Source organism: Stegostoma tigrinum, chromosome 27 (assembly GCF_030684315.1).
Source record: "Stegostoma tigrinum isolate sSteTig4 chromosome 27, sSteTig4.hap1, whole genome shotgun sequence".
Lineage (NCBI taxonomy): Eukaryota > Metazoa > Chordata > Chondrichthyes > Orectolobiformes > Stegostomatidae > Stegostoma > Stegostoma tigrinum.
Window position 1 is genome coordinate 22,540,985 of NC_081380.1, and position 21,572 is coordinate 22,562,556.

A 21,572-nucleotide genomic window follows, 5' to 3' on the forward strand; every position below is an offset into this window, starting at 1 on the left:
TTATCATGGCCAATTCACCTAATTTGCACATCTTTGGGGAAGAAAGTGGAGCACCTGGAGGAAACTCACACAGACATGGGGAGGATGTGCAAACTCCACGCAGGCAGTCACCTGAGGCGGAATCAAACCTGGGTCTCTGGCGCTGTGAGGCAAAATGAATGCTCAGATAATCAAGCCCCAATATTCCAGAAGCCGCTGCAAATGTATCAACAAGATTGCTTGGTTTTCTGACTTTGACTGCTTTCTCGGACAACAAAAAGCCTCCCAAAGGTTGAGAAAGACAGAAAACCGTCTTTGCCTGCAGGCTTTCAAAGCACCTCCACTCCTGCAGGAATGAAGCACATTTTCTAAAGGTGTTTCCTTACAAAATGGGATAAAAATTAAATTACTAGCAATCCAGGGCTCCAGGTTGGCACCTGGAGACATTGGTTTGAATCCCACTGTGGGAGGTGGTGAAATTTTAATGCAACAGCATTTTCAAATTAAAGGCTGGTCTAATGGTACTTGTGCAATCACTGTTGAATGTTGTAAACTTCGTTTGGTTCTTAAATATCCTTGAGAGAAAGAAATCTGCCATCCTTATTTGGTCTGGCGTACATGGGACTCCACAGCAATGTGGTTGGCTCTTAAATGCCTTGGTCAATTAAAACAAGAAAAAAACGCTGGTTTAGCCAGCCATAACCACATTCCATGAATGAATATTAAGGAAAAGGCAAACGTTCTGCTCTCCTGACTTCATTCCTAGTCAATCACTAACTACACAGCTACCATTTCTGGTACGTATGTGAATTGACATTGAGAAAATGGGGGAAAGGCAATTACGATGAGATTAGGCAAGATTTAGGGAGCATAGGATGGGGAAGGAAACTGCACGGGATGGGCACATTAGAAATGTGGAGCTTACTCAAGGAAAAGCTCCTGTGTGTCCTAGATAAGTATGTACCTGTCAGGCAGGGAGGAAGCTGTAGAGCGCGGGAGCCATGGTTTACGAAGGAGGTGGAATCCCTGGTCAAGAGGAAGAAGAAGGCTTATGTTAGGATGAGATGTGAAGGCTCAGTTAGGGCACTTGAGGGCTACGAGGTAGCCAGGAAAGACCTAAAGAGAGAGCTCAGAAGAGCCAGGAGGACACATGAGAAGTTGTTGGCGGATAGGATCAGGGTAAACCCTAAGGCTTTCTATAGGTATTTAAGGAATAAAAGAATGACGAAAGTAAGATGAGGGCCAATCAAGGATAGTAGTGGTAAGTTGTCTGTGGAGTCAGAGGAGATAGGGGAAGCACTAAATGAATATTTTTCAACAGTATTCGCTCTAGAAAATGACAATGTTGCCGAGGAGAATACTGAGATACAGGCTACTAGACTAGGTGGGATTGAGGTTCACAAGGAAGAGGTATTAGAAATCCTACAGAGGGTGAAGATAGATAAGTCCCCTGGGCCAGATGGGATTTATCCTAGGATCCTCTGGGAAGCCAGGGAGGAGATTGCCGAGCCTTTGGCATTGATCTTTAACTCGTCATTGTCTACAGGAATAGTGCCAGGCGACTGGAGGATAGCAAATGTGGTTCCCCTGTTCAAGAAGGGGAGTAGAGACAACCCTGGTAATTATAGACCAGTGAGCCTTACCTCATTTGTTGGTAAAGTGTTGGGAAAGGTTATAAGGGATAGGATTTATAATCATCTAGAAAAGAATAAATTGATTAGAGATAGTCAGCACAGTTTTGTGAAGGGTAGGTCGTGCCTCACAAAACTTAGTGAATTCTTTGAGAAGGTGACCACACAGGTAGATGAGAGTAAACTGGTTGATGTGGTGTATATGGATTTCAGCAAGGCGTTCGATAAGGTTCCCCACAATAGGCTATTGTACAAAATGCGGAGGAATGGAATTGTGGGAGATATAGCAGTTTGGATCGGAAATTGGCTTGCTGAAAGAAGACAGAGGGTGGTAGTTGATGGGAAATTTTCATCCTGGAGACCAGTTACTAGTGGTGTACCACAAGGGTCGGTGTTGGGTCCACTGCTGTTTGTCATTTTTAGAAATGACCTGGATGAGGGCGTAGAAGGATGGGTTAGTAAATTTGCGGACAACACTAAGGTCAGTGGAGTTGTGGATAGTGACGAAGGATGCTGTAGGTTGCAGAGAGACATAGATAAGCTGCAGAGCTGGGCTGAGAGGTGGCAAATGGAGTTTAATGCAGACAAGTGTGAGGTGATGCACTTTGGTAGGAGTAACCGGAAGACAAAGTACAGGGCTAATGGTGAGATTCTTGGTAGTGTAGATGAGCAGAGAGATCTCGGTGTCCATGTACACAGATCATTGAAAGTTGCCACCCAGGTTGACAGGGCTGTTAAGAAGGCATACAGTGTTTTAGCTTTTATTAATAGAGGGATCGAGTTCTGGAACCAAGAGGTTATGCTGCAGCTGTACAAAACTCTGGTGTGGCCGCACTTGGAGTATTGCGTACAGTTCTGGTCACCGCATTATAAGAAGGATGTGGAAGCTTTGGAAAGGGTGCAGAGGAGATTTACTAGGATGTTGCCTGGTATGGTGGGAAGGTCTTACGAGGAAAGGCTGAGGGACTTGAGGCTGTTTTCGTTAGAGAGAAGGTTGAGAGGTGACTTAATTGAAACATATAAAATAATCAGAGGGTTAGATAGGGTGGATAGGGAGAGCCTTTTTCCTAGGATGGTGATGGCGAGCACGAGGGGGCATAGCTTTAAATTGAGGGGTGAAAGATATAGGACAGATGTCAGAGGTAGTTTCTTTACTCAGAGAGTAGTAAGGGAATGGAATGCTTTGCCTGCAACGGTTGTAGATTCACCAACTTTAGGCACATTTAAGTCGTCATTGGATGAGAATATGTATGTACATGGAATAGTGTAGGTTAGATGGGCTTCAGATCGGTATGACAGGTTGGCACAACATCGAGGGCCGAAGGGCCTGTACTGTGCTGTAATGTTCTATGTTCTATGAGAATGGTTGATGTTGCTCAGTTTCTGTCATTTGCTCCTTCAAGTCCAAAGATGTGCAGGTTAGGTGGGTGGGTCATGGTTTAAAAAAAAACATGCAAGTTCTGGGACTGGAATGAGGGGCAGGTCTGGGTGGGATGCTCTTTGGAGGGTCATGCAGATTTGATGGTCGAAATGGCCTCTTTCTACACTCTGTGATTCAAATCTACAGAAGAACCCAAGAGCCAGGTGCAGGAGTTGGCCATCTTGGCCTTCAGGCCTGCTCCACCATTCAATATAATCATGGCTGATCTTTTCATGGTCTCAGTTCCACTTACACACCCTCTCACCATAACCCTTAATTCTTTTACTATTCAAACAGTGATCTGTTTTAGCTTTAAAAACATTCGATTAGGAAGCCTCAACTACTTCACTGGGCAGGCAATTCTACAGGTTCACAACCCTTTGGGTAAAGAAGTTTCTCCTCAATTCAGTCCTAAATCTGCTCCCCCTAATTTTGAGGCTATGCCCTCTTATTCTGGTTTCACCCGCCGGCGGAAACAACCTCCCTCCTTCTATCTTATCTATTCCCTTCATATGTTTCTATCCTTCTACAATATCACGCCTTATTCTTCTAAATTCCAAATATCATCCCCGTCTAATCAGCCTTTTCTTTTAAGCTAACTCTCTTAACTCTGGAATCAACCCAGTAAGTCTGTTGCCTTTGTCCTTTCATAGCCCTGACGGTGTATGGAAAAGGGGTCATAATTGTGCCCGTGAAAAATGCCACTTTACACATTGACATTTATGGATGGAATATACTTGCTTTCCACACAGTAGATTGCAATTGAGGACAAAAGTCTGATTGAGAAACTTGTCCTACAACCCTGTTCTTCAATCAAATTGTCTTTCCTTTCTCCATTCTAATGAGCTTACTACAGATAATGACCATAATAGATGTTGAATGAACTATTTTTACCTGAATTGAAGAAGCAAAGGTTAATGCATCAGAACAAAAAGAAGCTGATGTTGTGATTGCCACACTGCAGTTCTCTACCTGGAAGATAATGCAATTATTATGGTAGGAATAGAAATATGACATTGGGAAATCTAAATGTAAGCGTGGTGTTCGTTTAACACAGAAAACTAGCACAGAAACCAGGAGAATGTTAAATTAATATAAATTTATGAAAAAGAAAACATAACATTCAGAGATAACAAAGTGTGGAGCTGGATGAACACAGCAGGCCAAGCAGCATCTCAGGAGCACAAAAGCTGATGTTTTGGGCCTAGGGTCTTCATCAGAGAGGGGGATGGGGAGAGGGTTCTGAAATAAATAGGGAGAGAGGGGAGGCGGACCGAAGATGGATAGAGGAGACCCCTATTCCCAATTCCTTCGCCTCCGCCGCATCTGGTCCCAGGATGAGGCATTCCACTCCCACACATCCCAGATGTCTGCGTTCTTCAAGGACTGCAACTTTCCTCCCGCAGTGGTCAAGAACACCCTTGACTGTGTCTCCCGCATTTCCCGCAACACATCCCTCACACCCTGCCTCCGCAATAACTGCCCTAAGAGAATCCCCCTCGTCCTCACATGCCACCCCACCAACCTCTGGATACAACACATCATCCTCCAACACTTCCGCCATCTCCAATCCGACCCCACCACCCAAGACACTTTTCCATCCCCATCCTTGTCTGCCTTCTGGAGAGATCATTCTCTCCGTGACTCCCTTGTCCGCTCCACACTCCTCTCCAACCCCACCACACCCGGGACGTCCCCTGCAACCGCAGGAAGTGCTACACCTGCCCCCACACCTCCTCCCTCACCCCCATCCCAGGCCCCAAGATGACTTTCCATATTAAGCAGATGTTCACCTGCACATCTGCCAAAGTAGTATACTGTATCCACTGTACCCGGTGTGGCTTCCTCTACATTGGGGAAACCAAGCGGAGGCTTGGGGACTGCTTTGCAGAACACCTCTGCTCGGTTCGCAATAAACAACTGCACCTCCCAGTCGTGAACCATTTTAACTGCCCCTCCCATTCCTTAGATGACTTGTCCATCATGGGCCTCCTGCAGTGCCACAATGATGCCACCCGAAGGTTGCAGGAACAGCAACTCATATTCCGCTTGGGAACCCTGCAGCCCAATGGTATCAATGTGGACTTCACAAGCTTCAGAATCTCCCCCTCCCCATTGCATCCCAAAACCAGCCCAGCTCGTCCCCGCCTCCCTAACCTGTTCTTCCTCTCACATATCCCCTCCTCCCACCTCAAGCTGCACCTCCATTTCCCACCTACCAACCTCATCCCGCCTCCTTGACCTGTCCGTCCTCCCCGTACTGTCCTATCCCCTCCCCACCTCCCCACCTATACTCTCCTCTCCACCCATCTTCTTCTCCATTCATCTTCGGTCCGCCTCCCCCTCTCTCCCTACTTATTTCAGAGCACTCTCCCCATCCCCCTCTCTGATGAAGGGTCTAGGCCCAAAATGTCAGCTTTTGTGCTCCTGAGATGCTGCTTGGCCTGCTGTGTTCATCCAGATTCACACTTTGTAATCTGGGATTCTCCAGCATCTGCAGTTCCCATTATCTCTGATAACATTCAGAGATGAACATTTTGTAAGGAAAACATGCTTTAAGTGTTAGTATCCCTCTGATGGATCCTAACTTTTTTCCAGTGAATAGCTGAACTAAAGAAGCTTGCAGGCTGATCACAGTTCAGTTGACTATGCTGATCACTGGCAGGGTAGCATTGGATGAGAGCAATTTGATTGATAATACATCCTGTGTCTGTACAATATGCACTTTGAACATCTAACATTTCACCTGAATCCATATACCCTAGAAATCAACTATGTCAAACAAATGCACTAAATGAACTGCATTGCAATTAGATATGTCTACAGTTTTAAAACTGATGAATTTATGTGCTCCTTGCCTTCTCTTTTGTTTTACACATTTATTCCTTTCATTATTTAATCACCTCCAGCTAATCAGAGATGTTGTTCTTTCTTACCCATCCTCCCTTCCAATAACCCAATCCCCCTTTTCCCTAACTTCATACCTTCTTTAAAAGCTGATAAAAGGCCATCACTGTGAAAAGTTAATTATTTTACTTCTACCACTGTTACTGCCTAACCTACTGGAAGTTTCCAGCATGTTTTTATTTTATATTAATGTTCACATTCACTCCAATTTAACAGCTTAGATGTGATCTGCCTTCAGGTCAATCAACCCCATCCTCCATGCTTCACATTTCTTTGAGACTGCAATTGATGAGTCACCATCTGTAGTTGTTGTCTTCGGCCTTCTCATCCAGGCTGGCTAACCATGCAAAAATATGTGTCTCAAGTGTACCATGCTCTACGTAAACTCTCAGCGTCTGCTTGGAGAAATGAATTACTGAAATGTAAATCATTATCCTTTACATCTTTCTTATGCCAGTTCAATATTTGACTTCTATTAACCTTATAACTGCAACTCTTGAACAAAGAACTAAGAACAAAGAACATTACAGCACAGGAACAGGCCCTTTGGCCCTCCAAGCCTGCGCCAATCGAGATCCTCTGTCTAAACCTATCATCTATTTTCTAAAGATCTGTATCCCTTTGCTCCCTACCCATCTCTTGTACCTGTCCAGATACATCTTAAAAAACACTATCTTGTCTGCGCCTACCACCTCCACTAGCAACATGTTCCAGGCCCCCACTACCCTCTGTGTAAAGAACTTTTCACGCATATCTCCCAAAAACTTTCCTCCTCTCACTTTGAAGATCCTGTTGCTTTCTTCCTTTAGTTTCATGGCTCAGCTATGGTCTGCTGGTTTCTTGACTGCTTGCTTGCTTGAAGAGGGGAAACACCAGGGACTGAAATTTACTAAAAGCTGTAAGTGTTGATTAATCTAAGTGTTTCTCTCTGTGAGCTCAGGGGAGTCTAAAACTACACAGTATGGGTTGAAAGTGAGAGGGGAAAGATATAAAAGGGACCTAAGGGCAACATTTTGATTCAGAGGGAGGTGCTTGTTTGGAATGAGCTGCCAGAGGAAATGGTCGAGGCTGATACAATTACAACATTTAAAAGGCATCTGGATGGATATATGAATAGGAAAAATTTAGAGGGATATGGGCCAAATGCTGGCAAATGGGCCTAGATTTATTTTGGATATTTGGTCAGCACGGATGAGTTGGACTAAAGGGTCTGTTTCCGTGCTGTACAACTCTATGACTCTAATTGAATTGTACCCTTTTTGAAGCTTGGAAAAACAAATTGTTGTTTATTTTACAACTGAATGCATGAAACTAACTGCTAGTGGAATGGTAAGTATTTGATTTCTGATTAAAAAGACGTTTCATTCTTTGCTGAAGTGGATTTACCTCTGTCTGCTTTCTACTTGTAGGTGAGACAAAACTGAAGTACATTGATGGAATGTTGACCATGTGCCACAAATCACGAAACAGAATGTTGTGCGTGACCCCAAGTTGAAAACAGGTCAGGTGCCCTATCTGGGTTAATACATAACTTTATTAATTTGATACGGAGGAATTATCTCACTTTCTCCATAAGTCGGCCTTGTCCTTTTCCCTTTTGAACACATTCTTTTCTTTCCTCCATTGATATCTCAGAACTGAACTTCTGCACCTCTCTCCCCACATCTCTCCATTGTTTCATTCTAGTCTCTTGTTGTTAAATATCTAAAAACCACATTCAGTGCTCATTACCTCAATCCTGAGCACTTTAAATAGAAACAATGTCCAAGCAAAGAATCTCACAGCACCAGGGACCAGGGTTCGATTCTAGCCTCAGGCAACTCTCTGAATGGAGTTTGCACATTCTTCCCGTGTCTGTGTGGGTTTCTTCTGGATGCTCCAGTTTCTTCCCACAGTCCGAAGATGTGCAAGGTAGGTGGATTGGCTGTGCTAAATTGCCCCGTAATGTCCATATCTAGGTGGATTAGGCATGGTAAGTGCAAGGTAACAGAGATAGTGGAGAGGGGTAGGGTGTGGGGGAGATGCTCTTTGGAGGGTCAGTTTGGACTTGATGGGCTGAATGGCATATTTCCATACTGTAGGAATTTTATCATTCTGTTATTCAATGAAAATTAGATTGTGCAGATATTTGGACACTTTTGTGCCTCTTAGATGACTATCCCATAAAACCCATATGTCCAGCAACGATGAACCCATTCTCTCTAATTAAACTATTTCAGTGATAAAACAACAGTGTTATGCCAATGAAATTTCTGTAGCAAATAGATTATCCTGCAAAAGGGAAGCAGACATTAACTTTTCAGACTAAACTTTAATCAAAATGGTTGCTGAAGTAATCACTTTGGAACCAACAAGAGTGAAGAATTTTAGAAGCAACAATCTCAACTTAAGAATGTTCTGTGGAAACATTCCTCCAAACATTTAAATTGCAAAATGTGACAGAAAGCAAATTGAAGCACATTACATGCACAACCTGAAATTTTACCTTTTTAAAAAATGAGTTGCAAGGAAACTGTTTCTAACCAGCAGGAAAAAAAATTGGATTGGACAGTCTGATAAATAACAAAGAGACAATTAGCTTGGTATATGTTATAAAAATCTCAGTCAAGAGGTCAACTGGAAAAAGAGTTTAGGAAAATATACAGTGTGAAAATTATATCAACCGTCTTTATGTAGATAATCTAATGACAGCAGTCAAAGCTTCTGAGGAGGAGGATTTCAAATCCCCACATACAAGGCCTGTATTCAGTTTAAATTGAGGAAGAGAATAAATAGCGAAGAATGACTGAAATCTTTCATTTGTGAAACAAATACCTTTGAATGAACAGCCTTTATTTTTTCTCTCCCATCTTACCAAAAAACATCTCTCAGTCCCCATTCCATTTGACAACGTGACAATATATCAGCCCTTATTGCCCACATTATAGTGTGGCAACAATCCTGATCTGAATAAACGGCATGTAAGTGCGTTGCATAGTAGAGTCATTTTGTTGAAATTTTTTGTCTTGCAGTCATCAAGATAAATGCAACAATGCCCAATTTCAAGCAATCGAAACAATTTACATCACATAAGAGAAAGGTCAGTGATTGGTATGTTGATTAATTGGCTGAAGAATTGCCATGGAAACATTTCTGAACTATAGGCCTCTGTTCTTCCAGGTACACATGGATTAAATACATTCCTTTTGTTCACAGAGAATGGATCCCTGTGTACGAATTTATGTTGCACTGAGCAAGAATAAATAAACTCAGAGCTTAATAAATAAACAAGAGCTTAACTACGAGTTTAACTGATACTTTAAATATGATAACTGTTAGTGCACTTGGGATTGGTCAGCAAGAGAATTGCATCTACCTTATAAACATTTTGTTTTGGATTTTGCAAGTGTAGGCTCGTACTAGCAGGATATCAGAAACGCAAACAATCCATTTGGTTTTGGCAATGGGCAGAATACAGACTGTACTCAAGATGCACTTGCAAAACGTCAAACAATATATTTACAGGTTAGTTACAAATCCATGTTGGCACAGCATTTGCTGCATAGCGTATCAGTCACCTCAGAATGCATTGAACTGTAATGGAAACAAGTTAACCTGGATTTCACGTGAAATGGAGAAGACACTTGCCTCACTTTTAAATCAATTCTCAATTTGACACCACTAAGTTCAAATGGGTAAAAAAAATTCCATTCCTTCACCATGGTCAGAGTGCAAATTACAAATCTGAGCACAATGATCTGCAATTAATTCATTCAAGTTAACATAGGGATGACAGTGAGCCAGAAAACTCCATCATTACATTCCATCTGGCATTAGTGATGGTCTTTTGTGAGACATCAGGCATAACTTAAGAGTAATTTCATATTCTAGCTAGTAAAACATTGTCACATTCTGGCAACAAATGCAGAACTGGTATGGCACTGGACTAGATATAGAACCTGTTAGCTCCTCCCAGAAGCAGTCCTTTATATCCTGATTATGGGAGACTAACTATATTATACAGTAGCTAGCACATCTCTCATCCCTTCTGCTGCTTGTTTGTAATTCTGCATGAGCATTAATTTCCTTGAATTAAATATTAGGACGATCACAGCCATTGTCTTCAGTATCTGTGGCAAACTCCATTTCCCAGTCACTAACTTTTGCCCTCTGTCTGGCAGTTCTCTTAGGCTGAATGAGACTGTAGACATGGTGTTATGTTCAATCCTGAGATAAACTTCCAGTCCCATATTGCTCCGACTGCCCATTTTTCCACCTCCGTAACATTGTCCTACTCTGTCACTGCATTAGCCCATCTGTTACTGAAACCTTTATCTGTGACCCTGTTACTTTTACAGTTAACTATTCCAATGCGTTCCAGCTGGCATCTCACATTCTATGCTCCAAAATCTTGAGGGCATTCATAAGAGCCATCCCTGTCCTTACTTGGACCTAATCCATTTCACTCATCATTGCAATGTGTGCTGTGTGACACCAGCCCCTGTTTATACTTGTACCTAGGTACTGATACTGCTGGTGGGATGGAGGTATATACTACATAATGCTTTTACGTGTGTGAAAACTTTGCCCAGTTGTATCCACCACTGTCTGTCTTTCTTAGTTGTAACATTAATCTTGTGATCACATCCACTCCTATTTTCTGAGACATTCTGAGTTCCTTTAATTCTGGTTTATTGAGTCCCCCTGATATTCATTGGCTGTGATATCCCAAACTGTGTGATTCTCTCTTTAATTTTTCCCTCCTTTGAGATGTTGCTTAAGACCAACATCTTTGACCACGCTTTTGGTCACTATTCCAATAATCCCCTGTGTGATCAGTGTTAAATTTTATTTATAACGCTCCTGTGAAGCATTTTTGGATATATTGTGATGCAGTAGGTGCTGTAAAAATCTAAGTTGTTGTTTATTTCAGCTGTTGGTTCATTGTATTTTTAATTCAAAAGGGATTTTCAATGAAAGTGGTGGATGAATGTCTGTCATCAGTGTAACTGAAGAATAGTTCAAACAAACAAAATTGATTATTAAGTCCTTAAGGAACTGTATTTAAGTAAATAGTAATTACAGGGCTTTCATGCCCATAATATCCGAAAAGTTAATTGCTCAACATCACAAAGGAAATCTCAGAATCACATATTAAACACATCATCATTAAAGTAGAATTACCTCCTCCACTCCTATAGCACAAGAAGGGGAATCTCCAGACATTGCCCAAACCCACTGAATAGCCGATTCCAGCCAATGTAAACTCAATCTTTCGAGTCCAAGTCACTCTAGTTTGGGCATTTTCATTCTTATTAGCATTTTCAACAATTTGTGCAGTGATATCACATGCTTTTCTTGTCTTCACTGAGTTTATCTTTTCCATGGAGTTGGACATCTCACTATTCTTCTTCCTTATTTTAAAGTATCTGAAAGAGCTATTTACTAGGAGGTAGAACAAAACTGTTAATATATTTCAAAAGATACTTCCATTAATCATTACCACAGCCAGATGACAGAAGCAGTAGGTAAACATTCACTTCTTCTGCTTATGCAATTGACGAAATTCTTGCCTTTAATGATTAACTTTTAATGATGTACCATCCATTTGATGCATCTGATTTTTTTTGGGTACAATTTTAGATTAGTCAGTATGAACTATTTGGCTAAAAGGTGAACACAAAACAGAATAAGCTGCAGGTGACTTTAGCAAGTATTCAAGGTTTTGAATAAACTTTAGCTGCCAGCCACAAATTAAATCTTTTGTTTGAAATCAATTATTGTAACCTCCGAATCATACTGAGTTTGATTTAATCCCTCTTTCCACCACCAGGAAGATAAGTTTTCAAGCAGTCATTTGGTAGTACTCAACTTGAGAATTGCTGAATAAAGACACATTTTGCCAAAGCTTTTCATCTTGCACTCACCAGGACAATTCACAAGAGATGGCAATACAAAGAAAAAAATAAAATTTTATCCTATACGAGAAAAGAGCGTGAATAGTTGACAAGTGGACTCTGATTGTTAGAGGTGTTGCCATGGAGAATGTTGCCCAATCACAAAATCACATCGAATGTTGAACAATTTGTATGAGTTATCCAAGTGTGGGGTGATTCAGTACACTCCGTACCCTGCTTATTGCAAACAGCTGAAGAGACAACCTGCTTGATATGATTCGTCATTCTTTGGGACGAACAGGTAGTCTCTGGGTTGCAAACGAGTTCCATTTTTGAGTCTGTTCGCAAATCACTTTGCATAAAATTCGGAGCACGATATAAAATAGATATTCGTAAGTACGAAAAATCCTTCATTTGTTGGATTTTTTAAAAATTAACGCATTCTAGTGTGGATTGCGCTCGTACGTCGGCTGCTCATAAACCCTCCCTGTGTTGCCTATATGCCTCACAACATTTTGACACTGAAATTCATATACGTGTTCGCCAGTATCGTGCAGCATCCCATCCAGGGTAATCTGAAGTGTATTGGGTCCTTTTCAGGAGCAAAGTTCTTAGATACACTTATGAGTCTGCAAGACACATAGTGAGAAATAATCAGATCGAGGTTATCCTTATCGTGCAGAGTTTGATGTGCTCTATTTTAGTTTCAAACTTGCATTGTGAACAATTGGATTAGTTCCTAGTTATGAGATTGCGCGGATCTGTAAAAAAATTCCTTCACACGTATTGAAGCTAGTTCAATACACACACCGGTGATGGTAGTTTTGGCAGTTAATTATGAATTAGCTTCCAACTGGTGCATTTTACTCGGCAACGCTTCTAACATTCAAAGTCCACTGGCCAACCAATCATCACTCTTGTAGTTATTAAGTGATTGTTTTTGTTTATACATTTCATTGGGGTTATTATTGTGTCCTGATGTGTGATGGGCCAGATTTTCCTATCAGGATTGGGAGCACTGGGTGCCTCTGGCAGTCTATTAGCATAGTTCAGTCCCCTATGTTTCTGTGAAAATAGCTGCCCTTGCAAACATAATCTTGGGTTATGTAAGCATGTAATCCTGCAAAACTTTGTAACGATAATCTGGCCAAGAAACTCAACAGAAGTTTACAGTACAAAGGAAACAAATTCAGAAATGACCAATGTCTGTCAGAGTCTCTTCCTAGTTACTTCTATGAAACAAGAATTCTCTTCAAGGCAGGACCACCAGATTTGGCTAATAATTCCCTCCTCCACAAATGTTCATACAAAGTAAATTCAGCCTCCAACCTAGTCCTTATCAGATTTTTGCAGACCTGTCCATCTTGTCTCACTACTGCCCCAACTTCCTCAGTATCCTCATTATCAATATTGGCTTCATCAGCATCTCAATCAGACTCTACTACAGCATTGCTTAAAAAGTCAGGTGACTGGCCCATCTGCATTTCCTCAATGTTCTCCTTATTGTTAAGCAGGTTTGTGAAGGGTGTTCAGGAGGGAGACCCTGTCTGGCAAGGAGTGGAGTGCTGTTCTTCAGCAATCCAGGCAATGGACATTAATGCATCTTCAGTAGGCCAGTTGGCTGTTCAGTGATGGGCTGGGTAGATGCAGGGGGAGCATTGTAGCAGAGTTCAACATCAATCTGAAGGTTTCACATTGAAGTGATTAGCTGAATCTTCTACGGATACCCCTATCGCTCATGGGTCAGTGGGAGTGAAATTCCTTCCTGTTCAGGAATCTGACTGGATGATGCCAGGGAACTCTGAGCACCTGATGTGTGCAGTCTATGGCTCCATGTACCTGAGGGAACACAGCAACAGCTGCAAATTCAGACACTTCAGATGTCAAGGTCAATAGTAAATGGCACAAACTACAAATTTTATAGCATCTGGCTCTTGAAATGTAGAAGGAATTCTCAAGGATATAGACTATATGGCATCTCCCAGTGTACCTGGTACTGACTTCTAAGGTTCTGAAAATCACAGATGACCTTGAGACAGACTATTAATAAGAGTAGTTGCATTTTGGTCTTAATGCAAGTCCATAGTGCTATACATCTGGAGTGCTCCAGCAGATGATAGCAACCTGTGAAGAGATAACATGGGTGGTTCAGTGGTTAGCACTGCTGCCTCACAGCCCTAGGGACCCGGGTTCGATTCCACCCTTGGGCAACTGTCTGTGTATAGTTTGCACATTCTTCCCATGTCTGCGTGAGTTTCTTTCGGGTGCTCAGATTTCCTCGCAGAGTCCAAAGATGCGCAGGGATGTGTAGATTAGGTGGGTTGTAGGAGAATGGGGCAGAATGGGATGCTCCAAGAGTTGGTGTGGACTTGTTGGGCCAAAGAGCTTGTTTCCACATTGTAGGGATTCTATGAACATGAGGGATAATAGACTCTGAGCCTCCAGTGCCCCCTCCACATCCTGAGGGGAGCTTTGCCTGTGGCCACTTCACATGGAGGTAGTTTGGCATCTGGAGATTTGTGGCCTTGATCTTACTGACACAGGTGTTCTGTGTTAATTTCTCAGTGTTATCATCATGTAGTGGGCATAGGGACAGTAACCAACCCCACTGTAGCTGAATCCATTGACAGTTCTAATGAGACTATCAGAACGGCTCCTTACTAATGTAAGCAGCATGCAGTCAATGGTGCACACGTGCAATTGATAGTTTCCCATAGTCCTTCACACAGTGCGGTTGGGACCCCCCTGAAAAACAGGGCCAGGGGATGCATTTTTACACTGTAGACCTTATTCTAATGTGTGCACCATAAGCTAAATTGCACAATCATAGTAGGAGATTGTAAGTACAGTAGAATTACTGGGATGTTATCCCGATTCCCTCCATCCTCCACATCACACAAGTATAATAAATTAACACACAAACCTGGAGCAGGAGTTTGCCATTCATCATGTTGGTGGATACAGCCATTTTTCTATTTCCACTGGACAGTTGAGAATTGAGTGGAGATGAAAGGTTTTACAGATGACTCTCAAGTCAGTGATACTTTTTTCTTTATTCATTCGTTAGATCAGGACATTGCTGGCGAGGCAGCATTTAACTGTTTTATGTTCTAATGCAGTTATTTGAGAAGCTTGACTCATTTGATGCTGCTGTTGAAGACTGGGTCCAGTATGTGGAAAGAATGAGCTGTTTTTTTCTGGGGGCAAAAAACACTGGGGCAGATGAAAAGCAATGAGTAATTCTCCTGACAACTTGTGGACCCACAGCTTTTTTAGATAGTAGGAGCCTAATGTTTCCTGAGGCACCACATACTAAAACCTTTCAAGAGTTGACATATTTAATTAAGGAATGTTATGACCCGTAGCCTCCTCTAATTCTGAGATGCTATTGGTTTTATTTAGCTGCTAGAGAACCAGAGGAATCCATTTCGGGATTTTTGACTAGGTTAAGATGGCCGGCAGAGGCATGTGACTTCGGTTTAACCCTTAATGAGATGCTGAAGGGCCATTTGGTATGTGAGATTAATGGTGTAACCACGCAAAAGTGCTTACTAGCTGAAGCCCAACAGGACTTCAAACAGGCACTACAACTGGCTTTCTCATTGGAAAATGCAGCAAGTGGAGCATATGAGTTGCAGGGTATTCCGATAGAAGTGGACACCCTCACCAGTCTGACTGAGCTTGGGGGATATTACTTGAGTGAAGGTAATTGCATAGCCTCATTCAGGACACACCCTGAACAGATGGACTCCAGGTCAGCCCACAGCAAAACCTCAAAACAAAGCCAAGACTTGGCCAAATGGTTAAAACTTTCTTCAGGATCCAGGCCAGCAAGCCATTATATTTTCTGCCAGTATGTGGATTCAACACAGCAAAAGAGTTCTACTTGATCTAAATGGAGTAAGAGAATTTGTAGCTGGTATACACCCTGGACAGTCCACCTACATGCTGCATGCTGCAACTGTACAAAACGCTAGTGCGGCCTCATTTGGAATATTGCGTGCAGTTCTGGTCGCCCGATTACAGGAAGGATGTGGAAGCATTGGAAAAGGTGCAGAGGAGATTTACCAGGATGTTGCCTGGTCTGGAGCGCAGGCCCTGTGAAGAAAGGCTGAGGGATCTGGGTCTGTTCTCATTGGAGAGAAGGAGGCTAAGAGGGGATTTAATAGAGACATACAAGTTGATCAGAGGATTAGATAGGGTGGACAGTGAGAGTCTTTTTCTGAGGATGATGACTTCAGCTTGTACAAGGGGGCATCGCTACAAATTGAGGGGTGATAGATTTAAGACAGATGTCAGAGGCAGGTTCTTTACTCAGAGAGTGGGAAGAGTGTGGAACGCCCTGCCTGCCAATGTAGTGAACTCAGCCACATTAGGGGCATTTAAACAATCCTTGGATAAGCATATGGATGATGATGGGATAGTGTAGGGGGAGGGGCTTAGATTAGTTCACAGGTCGGTGCAACATCGCGGGCCGAAGGGCCTGTTCTGCGCTGTATTGTTCTATGTTCTATGTTTCTGATTTCAGATGTAGAACAATCAAAGTAAACGTCTGTTTAGCTAGTCACCCAGTTCTAATAGAAGTCTAACTTCTAAGTCGTCTTCTAATGCCAGCACGGTTGCTTCTTGAGTGATTGTCCTGAGCAATTGTCACCCCCAGGGGTGTAGTACCTATCCAAACTTTAAATGTCACTGGACTTGACCTTGTGGTGACCATGCCTCCTATCCTTCCAGGACCGTTCCTGTGGTCCCTACACCAAACCTCATCCCCTAAAGTAAATTATCCACCAGGGTGATCATAGGGTTTTCAAAATGAAGGTGTTGGCAAGTAGTAATGCCTGGTGGCCAGCCTTGAATACAAACATAACCGCATTGGGGGCATTGCCCAGAGTGCCAACAGGAACAAAATTTACTGCCAGCAGCTCTCCCACATTTGCAGGAATGACCCTGGACACAGTTACATATTGGCAATGCAGGCTCTTTCATGGGCTTAATGTTCTTAGTCGTTGTGGACACCCACTCAAAGTGGCTCATTCATCAAACACGGGGACGATAATAGAAAAATTGTCTGCATCTTGTCCAATATGCCAACTCCCGGAAGTGTTGGCCAGAGAACGCAGGCCATTGTTTACCAGCAAGGAATTTGAGTATTTCCTAAAGCTGAATAGTATTCGACATTAAGGACCACTCCATACCATCTATCATCCTTTAGCCTGGCAGAAAGTGCAGTCCAAACTCTGAAGGCAGGCTTCATGGAACAGCCTACAGCTTCACAAACTCACCCAGTTCCTATTTGATTATGGCACCACCCCTCATGCAACTACAGGGATAGCTCCAGCAGAGTTGCTAATGAGGAAAAGGTTCCATACCAGGTTAAATCTGATTTTCTCTGTCCTGGGGGTGGGGGTGAAATGGCATCAGGAATGTCATTGCCAGGCAGAAGAGTCCTCTAAGCAAGAGAGAGACAATTTACTTTAGGGGATGAAGTTTGGTGTAGGGACCACAGGAATGGTTCCAAAAGGATAAGAGACATGGTCACCACAAGGTCAGGTCCAGTGACACAGAAAGCTTGGTCAGGACTGTTGTACCTATCCAAACAAGTGGACTATATGAAAGTTGCGAACTTGCAAACCGTGTGGGAGCAAAACATGTCCAGTTCCTTGATAACCTTTCCAATTGTTCCAGAACCCATGGGATCTCCCTTTCTGTCAGCCCCGAAGATACCTCGGAATCTGAACAAAAACAAGGTTGCTGGAAAAGCTCAGCAGGTCTGGCAGCATCTGTGAAGTAGAAAAGTGTTAACGTTTTAGGTCTGTTGACCCTCAGAACTGATGTTTCCCCAGCCACCATCAGTTTATTTGCAGAAAATAGGGAGGTGGGTGGGGGGTGGTTGTCGGGGGTAGGGAGTAAATGATAAGATAGAGCCCAAAAAGACAGAAAAACAGTTGGACAGACAAAAGAGTTGCTAATGATCAGGCTGGGAGGGTGAATAGTTGTTAATGGGGACTGTTAGTGACTAACAACAGGGGGTGTGTAATGGCAGGCTATGTGGTAACAAGGCCTGGCGTGTGGGGTGGGAGGCTGGGACATGGGAGAGTGTACGCCCTAAAATTATTGAAATCAGTATTAAGTCTGGAGGGCTGTAGGGTCCCCAAGCGGAAAATGAGGTGTTGTTCCTCCAGCTTGTTATGGGCTTCACTGGAACACTGCTCCTGGTACACCTCGGAATCTGAGATGGACATGGTGGATATCACTGTCTCGATGCCTTTACCACCTGAAGAAGTGAATGGATTTCTTCCAAGATGCTTCGAGCACAAGAAGTGAGTTACTGTGCCTTGCATGCAGCCCGTATCAGAGGCAGAGTTGGAGGATCCTGACCCGGTGTTAAAACACCCCAGAAAGAGCTACCAAAAAGGATTGGCTGATGTCCTTGGACTCACAGGGAGGGAGTTGTAGTGATTGTAATGAGATCAGCTAGGTGGACATCATAGATTATGAATTCCCTGATTGGGGCTGCTAACCTGGTCCAATCAGGGAGCCCTGGCTGACAGATACAAACAGGAGTGTCAGATGTTCTGTTCACTCAGCTGACTCTGATGGAACTGGATCAGTGTAATGTACTATGGATATGTAAATAAAGAGTGACTTGGTGATGGGATACCATCATGATCTGGAGTTACTTGAGTCTACACCCCATTAGGTTTGAGTGATTCCACATTCCTACCCAACTGTCCTATTTCGCTGTTTGTAACCTCAATCCAGCCCCTTAGCTCCACGTTCTTAGTAATATTCACCATTGTCACTCACTAACAGTGCCCATCAATGTCAAAAGGTGGTGGCCACCGATGAGATTCCCCCCTGAAGGATGTCATGCCCTCCACACTGTGCAGTCTTTGCACTTAAAGGCAGAGGGGCCCATTTTCAAGGATTGTCCCCACTCTATTCCAGCACACTGCCTTCAAACCCATGTTTTGAATGCTGCAACTTCGCCAACACAGGCCTGACTCCTGATTAAACCCCCTCTTGATCAGTTTGTACACAACTCAGAGGACTGATCCTGGTCCATCCTCTGACAGATTTGATTCAGCAATGACATCTGTGCACCTTCCTGTCTGACTGACCAGTAACCCCTGGATTGGTTGATCTTGACCTACAGGACTGACTGTGGCCCAATTGCTGAAATAGTGGGACACAGAAGCTGAGACCCTGGTCACCCTAAGCGACTGTGGTGGGACCCCCGACTGACTTTTGACTGGACTAGGGGCTACACGCTTTAGACTTTCAGACCTGGCCACCTGGTCAAAGTGGTGATGTAATGTGTTTACCCTCATAAACTACTCGTACATGGTGTTTCATTGACTTGACAACAAGCCATACAGTAACACATCCAATCCATTGACTGTTCATTACTGCCAAACATAATAAGCTGTCTGGCTTTGTATCTGTGGTAAAAGGGCAAAGCAAGACAGAAATAGTGCAAGCCTGTTCGCTCTGAATGAAGTGGCAATCTGCAAAAAGGCAAGGTAGAGCTGTTGGGTACAGTGTGAGTGAGAACAAGAAAAGCAGGCTATGAGCTAGATATACACCCTGTTTCAATGAGATGGGGTGCCTGTTCCTGCTCACAGAGTGGCTGGGCAGCAGCATTACAAAGTGCATTGTTGAACTGCTAAGCTATATTATTAGTGATTCTGAGGTGTTCCTTTACGCAGGGAGGCTGGTGCTCTGCAGTGCCAACCTCAGGGGACGCAGTGTGCAGTCAGTCATGGAGCATGCCCTGAAATGTTGGGGAACCTGGCCACGATGAATGCTGGGAAAAGATGCCAGTGAGCCGCAGGTGCCAGGTAACCAATCTGACATTCTAATCGGGTAACAATGTTGTCTAAATTCTCTGGTACCTGGGGAACGTAGCAACCTGCACGCAAATGAGTTGAGATTTGGTAGTAACGAGCTGATCATGCATGCATTTAGGCCAAATACATGCTCGGCTCCATGCTCACCAGCAAGGTTCTCATCTGCTGTTAAAACCTTAAGTGGAAAATAGGCCTTTTTGATCTCAAAATTTGATCTCTTTCTGTTTTTCCTAACTTTCCATTGTCCACATCATTCAGAGGCTATGAACATTCAGCCCCAGGAATGAACAGAATTGGTTTCAGCCCAAGAGGGAACTGACATAGGAGGCTGTAAGGATAAAGTTTGAATTCCTGATGGGAAGAAGTAAACATTAAAAAACAGCATAGAGCTGCAAGCTGCAAAGCAACACTTAATAGATGTACTTACAGCTCAATTTCAGACTAGGTGTTGTAGCAAGGGAGAGCCATGACGCATGGCTACAGTAAAGGAAATCAAGTGTCACAGAAGCAATTTAAAAGGTGGGTATAGACCTGGAAGTTTGCAATGTCAGAATTAAAGCCATAAAGTGCATTTTAGAACTTTAAGCATTCCAAGGCTAATAGAAGAAAAAATTAGGAGTGCTTTGCGGCTGCTAAAAAGGCAGGTAGCATTTATTTAAAAATATGGGCAGCAGGAATCATCTCAGAAGAAAAAATTAAAGGAACGAGATTTATCTTATGAAACCAGAAATGGTGGGAGGCATTTACTGAAACCCTACTTGGAATGGAATTGCTTTACTTTTTTTTTCGTTCATTCGTGAATGTGGGCATCACTGGCTGAGCTGATGTTTATAGTTTATCTATGGTGGCCCTTGTGATGGTGGTGGTGGTGAGTTACTGTCCATGAGCTGTCAGTAGACCCACTTGCTGTTAGGGAAGGAGATCCAGGATTTTGACCCAACGATGGTGAAGAAATGTTGATTATATTCTCAAGTCAGGATGGTGAGTGGCTAGGAAGGGCATTTCTAAGATGTTCCCATGTCCTTGTCCTTCTGGATGGCATTGGTCGTGGATTTGGAAAGCGATTGCCTCAGGATCTCTAGTTAGTTTATACAGTGCATCTTGTGGATCAAACACATTGTTGTTACTGAACATTGGCAGTGGAGAGAGTGAATGTTTGTGGATGTGGTGGGCTGTTTTGTCCTGGATGGTGCCAAGTTTCTTCAGTGCTGTTATAGCTGCATGCATGAGGCAAGTGGGAAGCACTCCATCACCATCCTGATTTGTGCCTTGTAAAAGGTGAGTCGGGAGATGCGGGATTCTTAGTCTATGAGTTTCTCTTGCAGACACGAAATTTATACCATTAGGCGAGTTCACTTTCTGGCCAATGTTAACCCTTAGGATGTTGATAGTTTCAGTCGTGGTGACTCCATTGAATGTCAAAGGGAAATGGTTAGATTCTCTTTTTGGAGATGGCCATTGCCTGGCATTTGTGTGGTGTGAATGCCACTTGCCTAAGCCTGGATATTTAGATCTTTCTGTATTTAGACATGCGCTATTTTAGTGACTCGAGAGTCATGAATAACCATTAGCCTATAAGACACGAGTAACATAGACCATTCAGCCCATTGTTTCTGCTCCACCATTCAATGACAACATGGCTGACCTGATAATCCTCCACTCCATTTTGCCTCTAACCCTCGATTCCCTTACTAATTAAAAACTGCCTGCCTAACTCATGAATATTTTTAATCAGCCACACTCCACAGTTCTAAAGAATTTCACAGACTCATGACCCTTTGGAGAGAAGAAATTCTTCCTGTCTTCTGTCTTAACTTCTCACTCAGGGGAAACAATCCTTCCACATCTACTCTGTCAAGCCTCCTAAAAATCTTGTTTCATTAAGGACGCTTCCCATTCTTCTAAATGT

The 21,572-nt window shown here is 43.0% G+C and overlaps 1 protein-coding gene and 1 long non-coding RNA gene across 4 annotated transcripts in view; one reads left to right on the forward strand and one right to left on the reverse strand.

Annotated features, from left to right (window-relative positions):
* si:ch211-283g2.1 (sodium- and chloride-dependent GABA transporter ine) overlaps window positions 1–11,335 on the reverse strand; it is a 103,068-nt gene extending 91,733 nt beyond the window's left edge. For all 3 annotated transcript variants that reach the window (XR_009447343.1, XM_048556967.1, XM_048556966.1), the window contains exon 1: window positions 11,101–11,335. Coding sequence is in view for 2 of the 3 variants with exons in the window: in XM_048556967.1 (XP_048412924.1) it covers window positions 11,101–11,314 (214 nt within the window). In the remaining variant the exon portion in view is untranslated. The remainder of the gene's footprint in view (window positions 1–11,100) is intronic.
* A 719-nt stretch (window positions 11,336–12,054) lies between these two features.
* Window positions 12,055–21,572, forward strand: part of LOC125464521 (uncharacterized) — a 29,951-nt gene continuing 20,433 nt past the window's right edge. The window contains exons 1-2 of the long non-coding RNA XR_009447344.1: window positions 12,055–12,205; window positions 19,523–19,654. This is a non-coding gene — a long non-coding RNA (uncharacterized LOC125464521). The remainder of the gene's footprint in view (window positions 12,206–19,522; window positions 19,655–21,572) is intronic.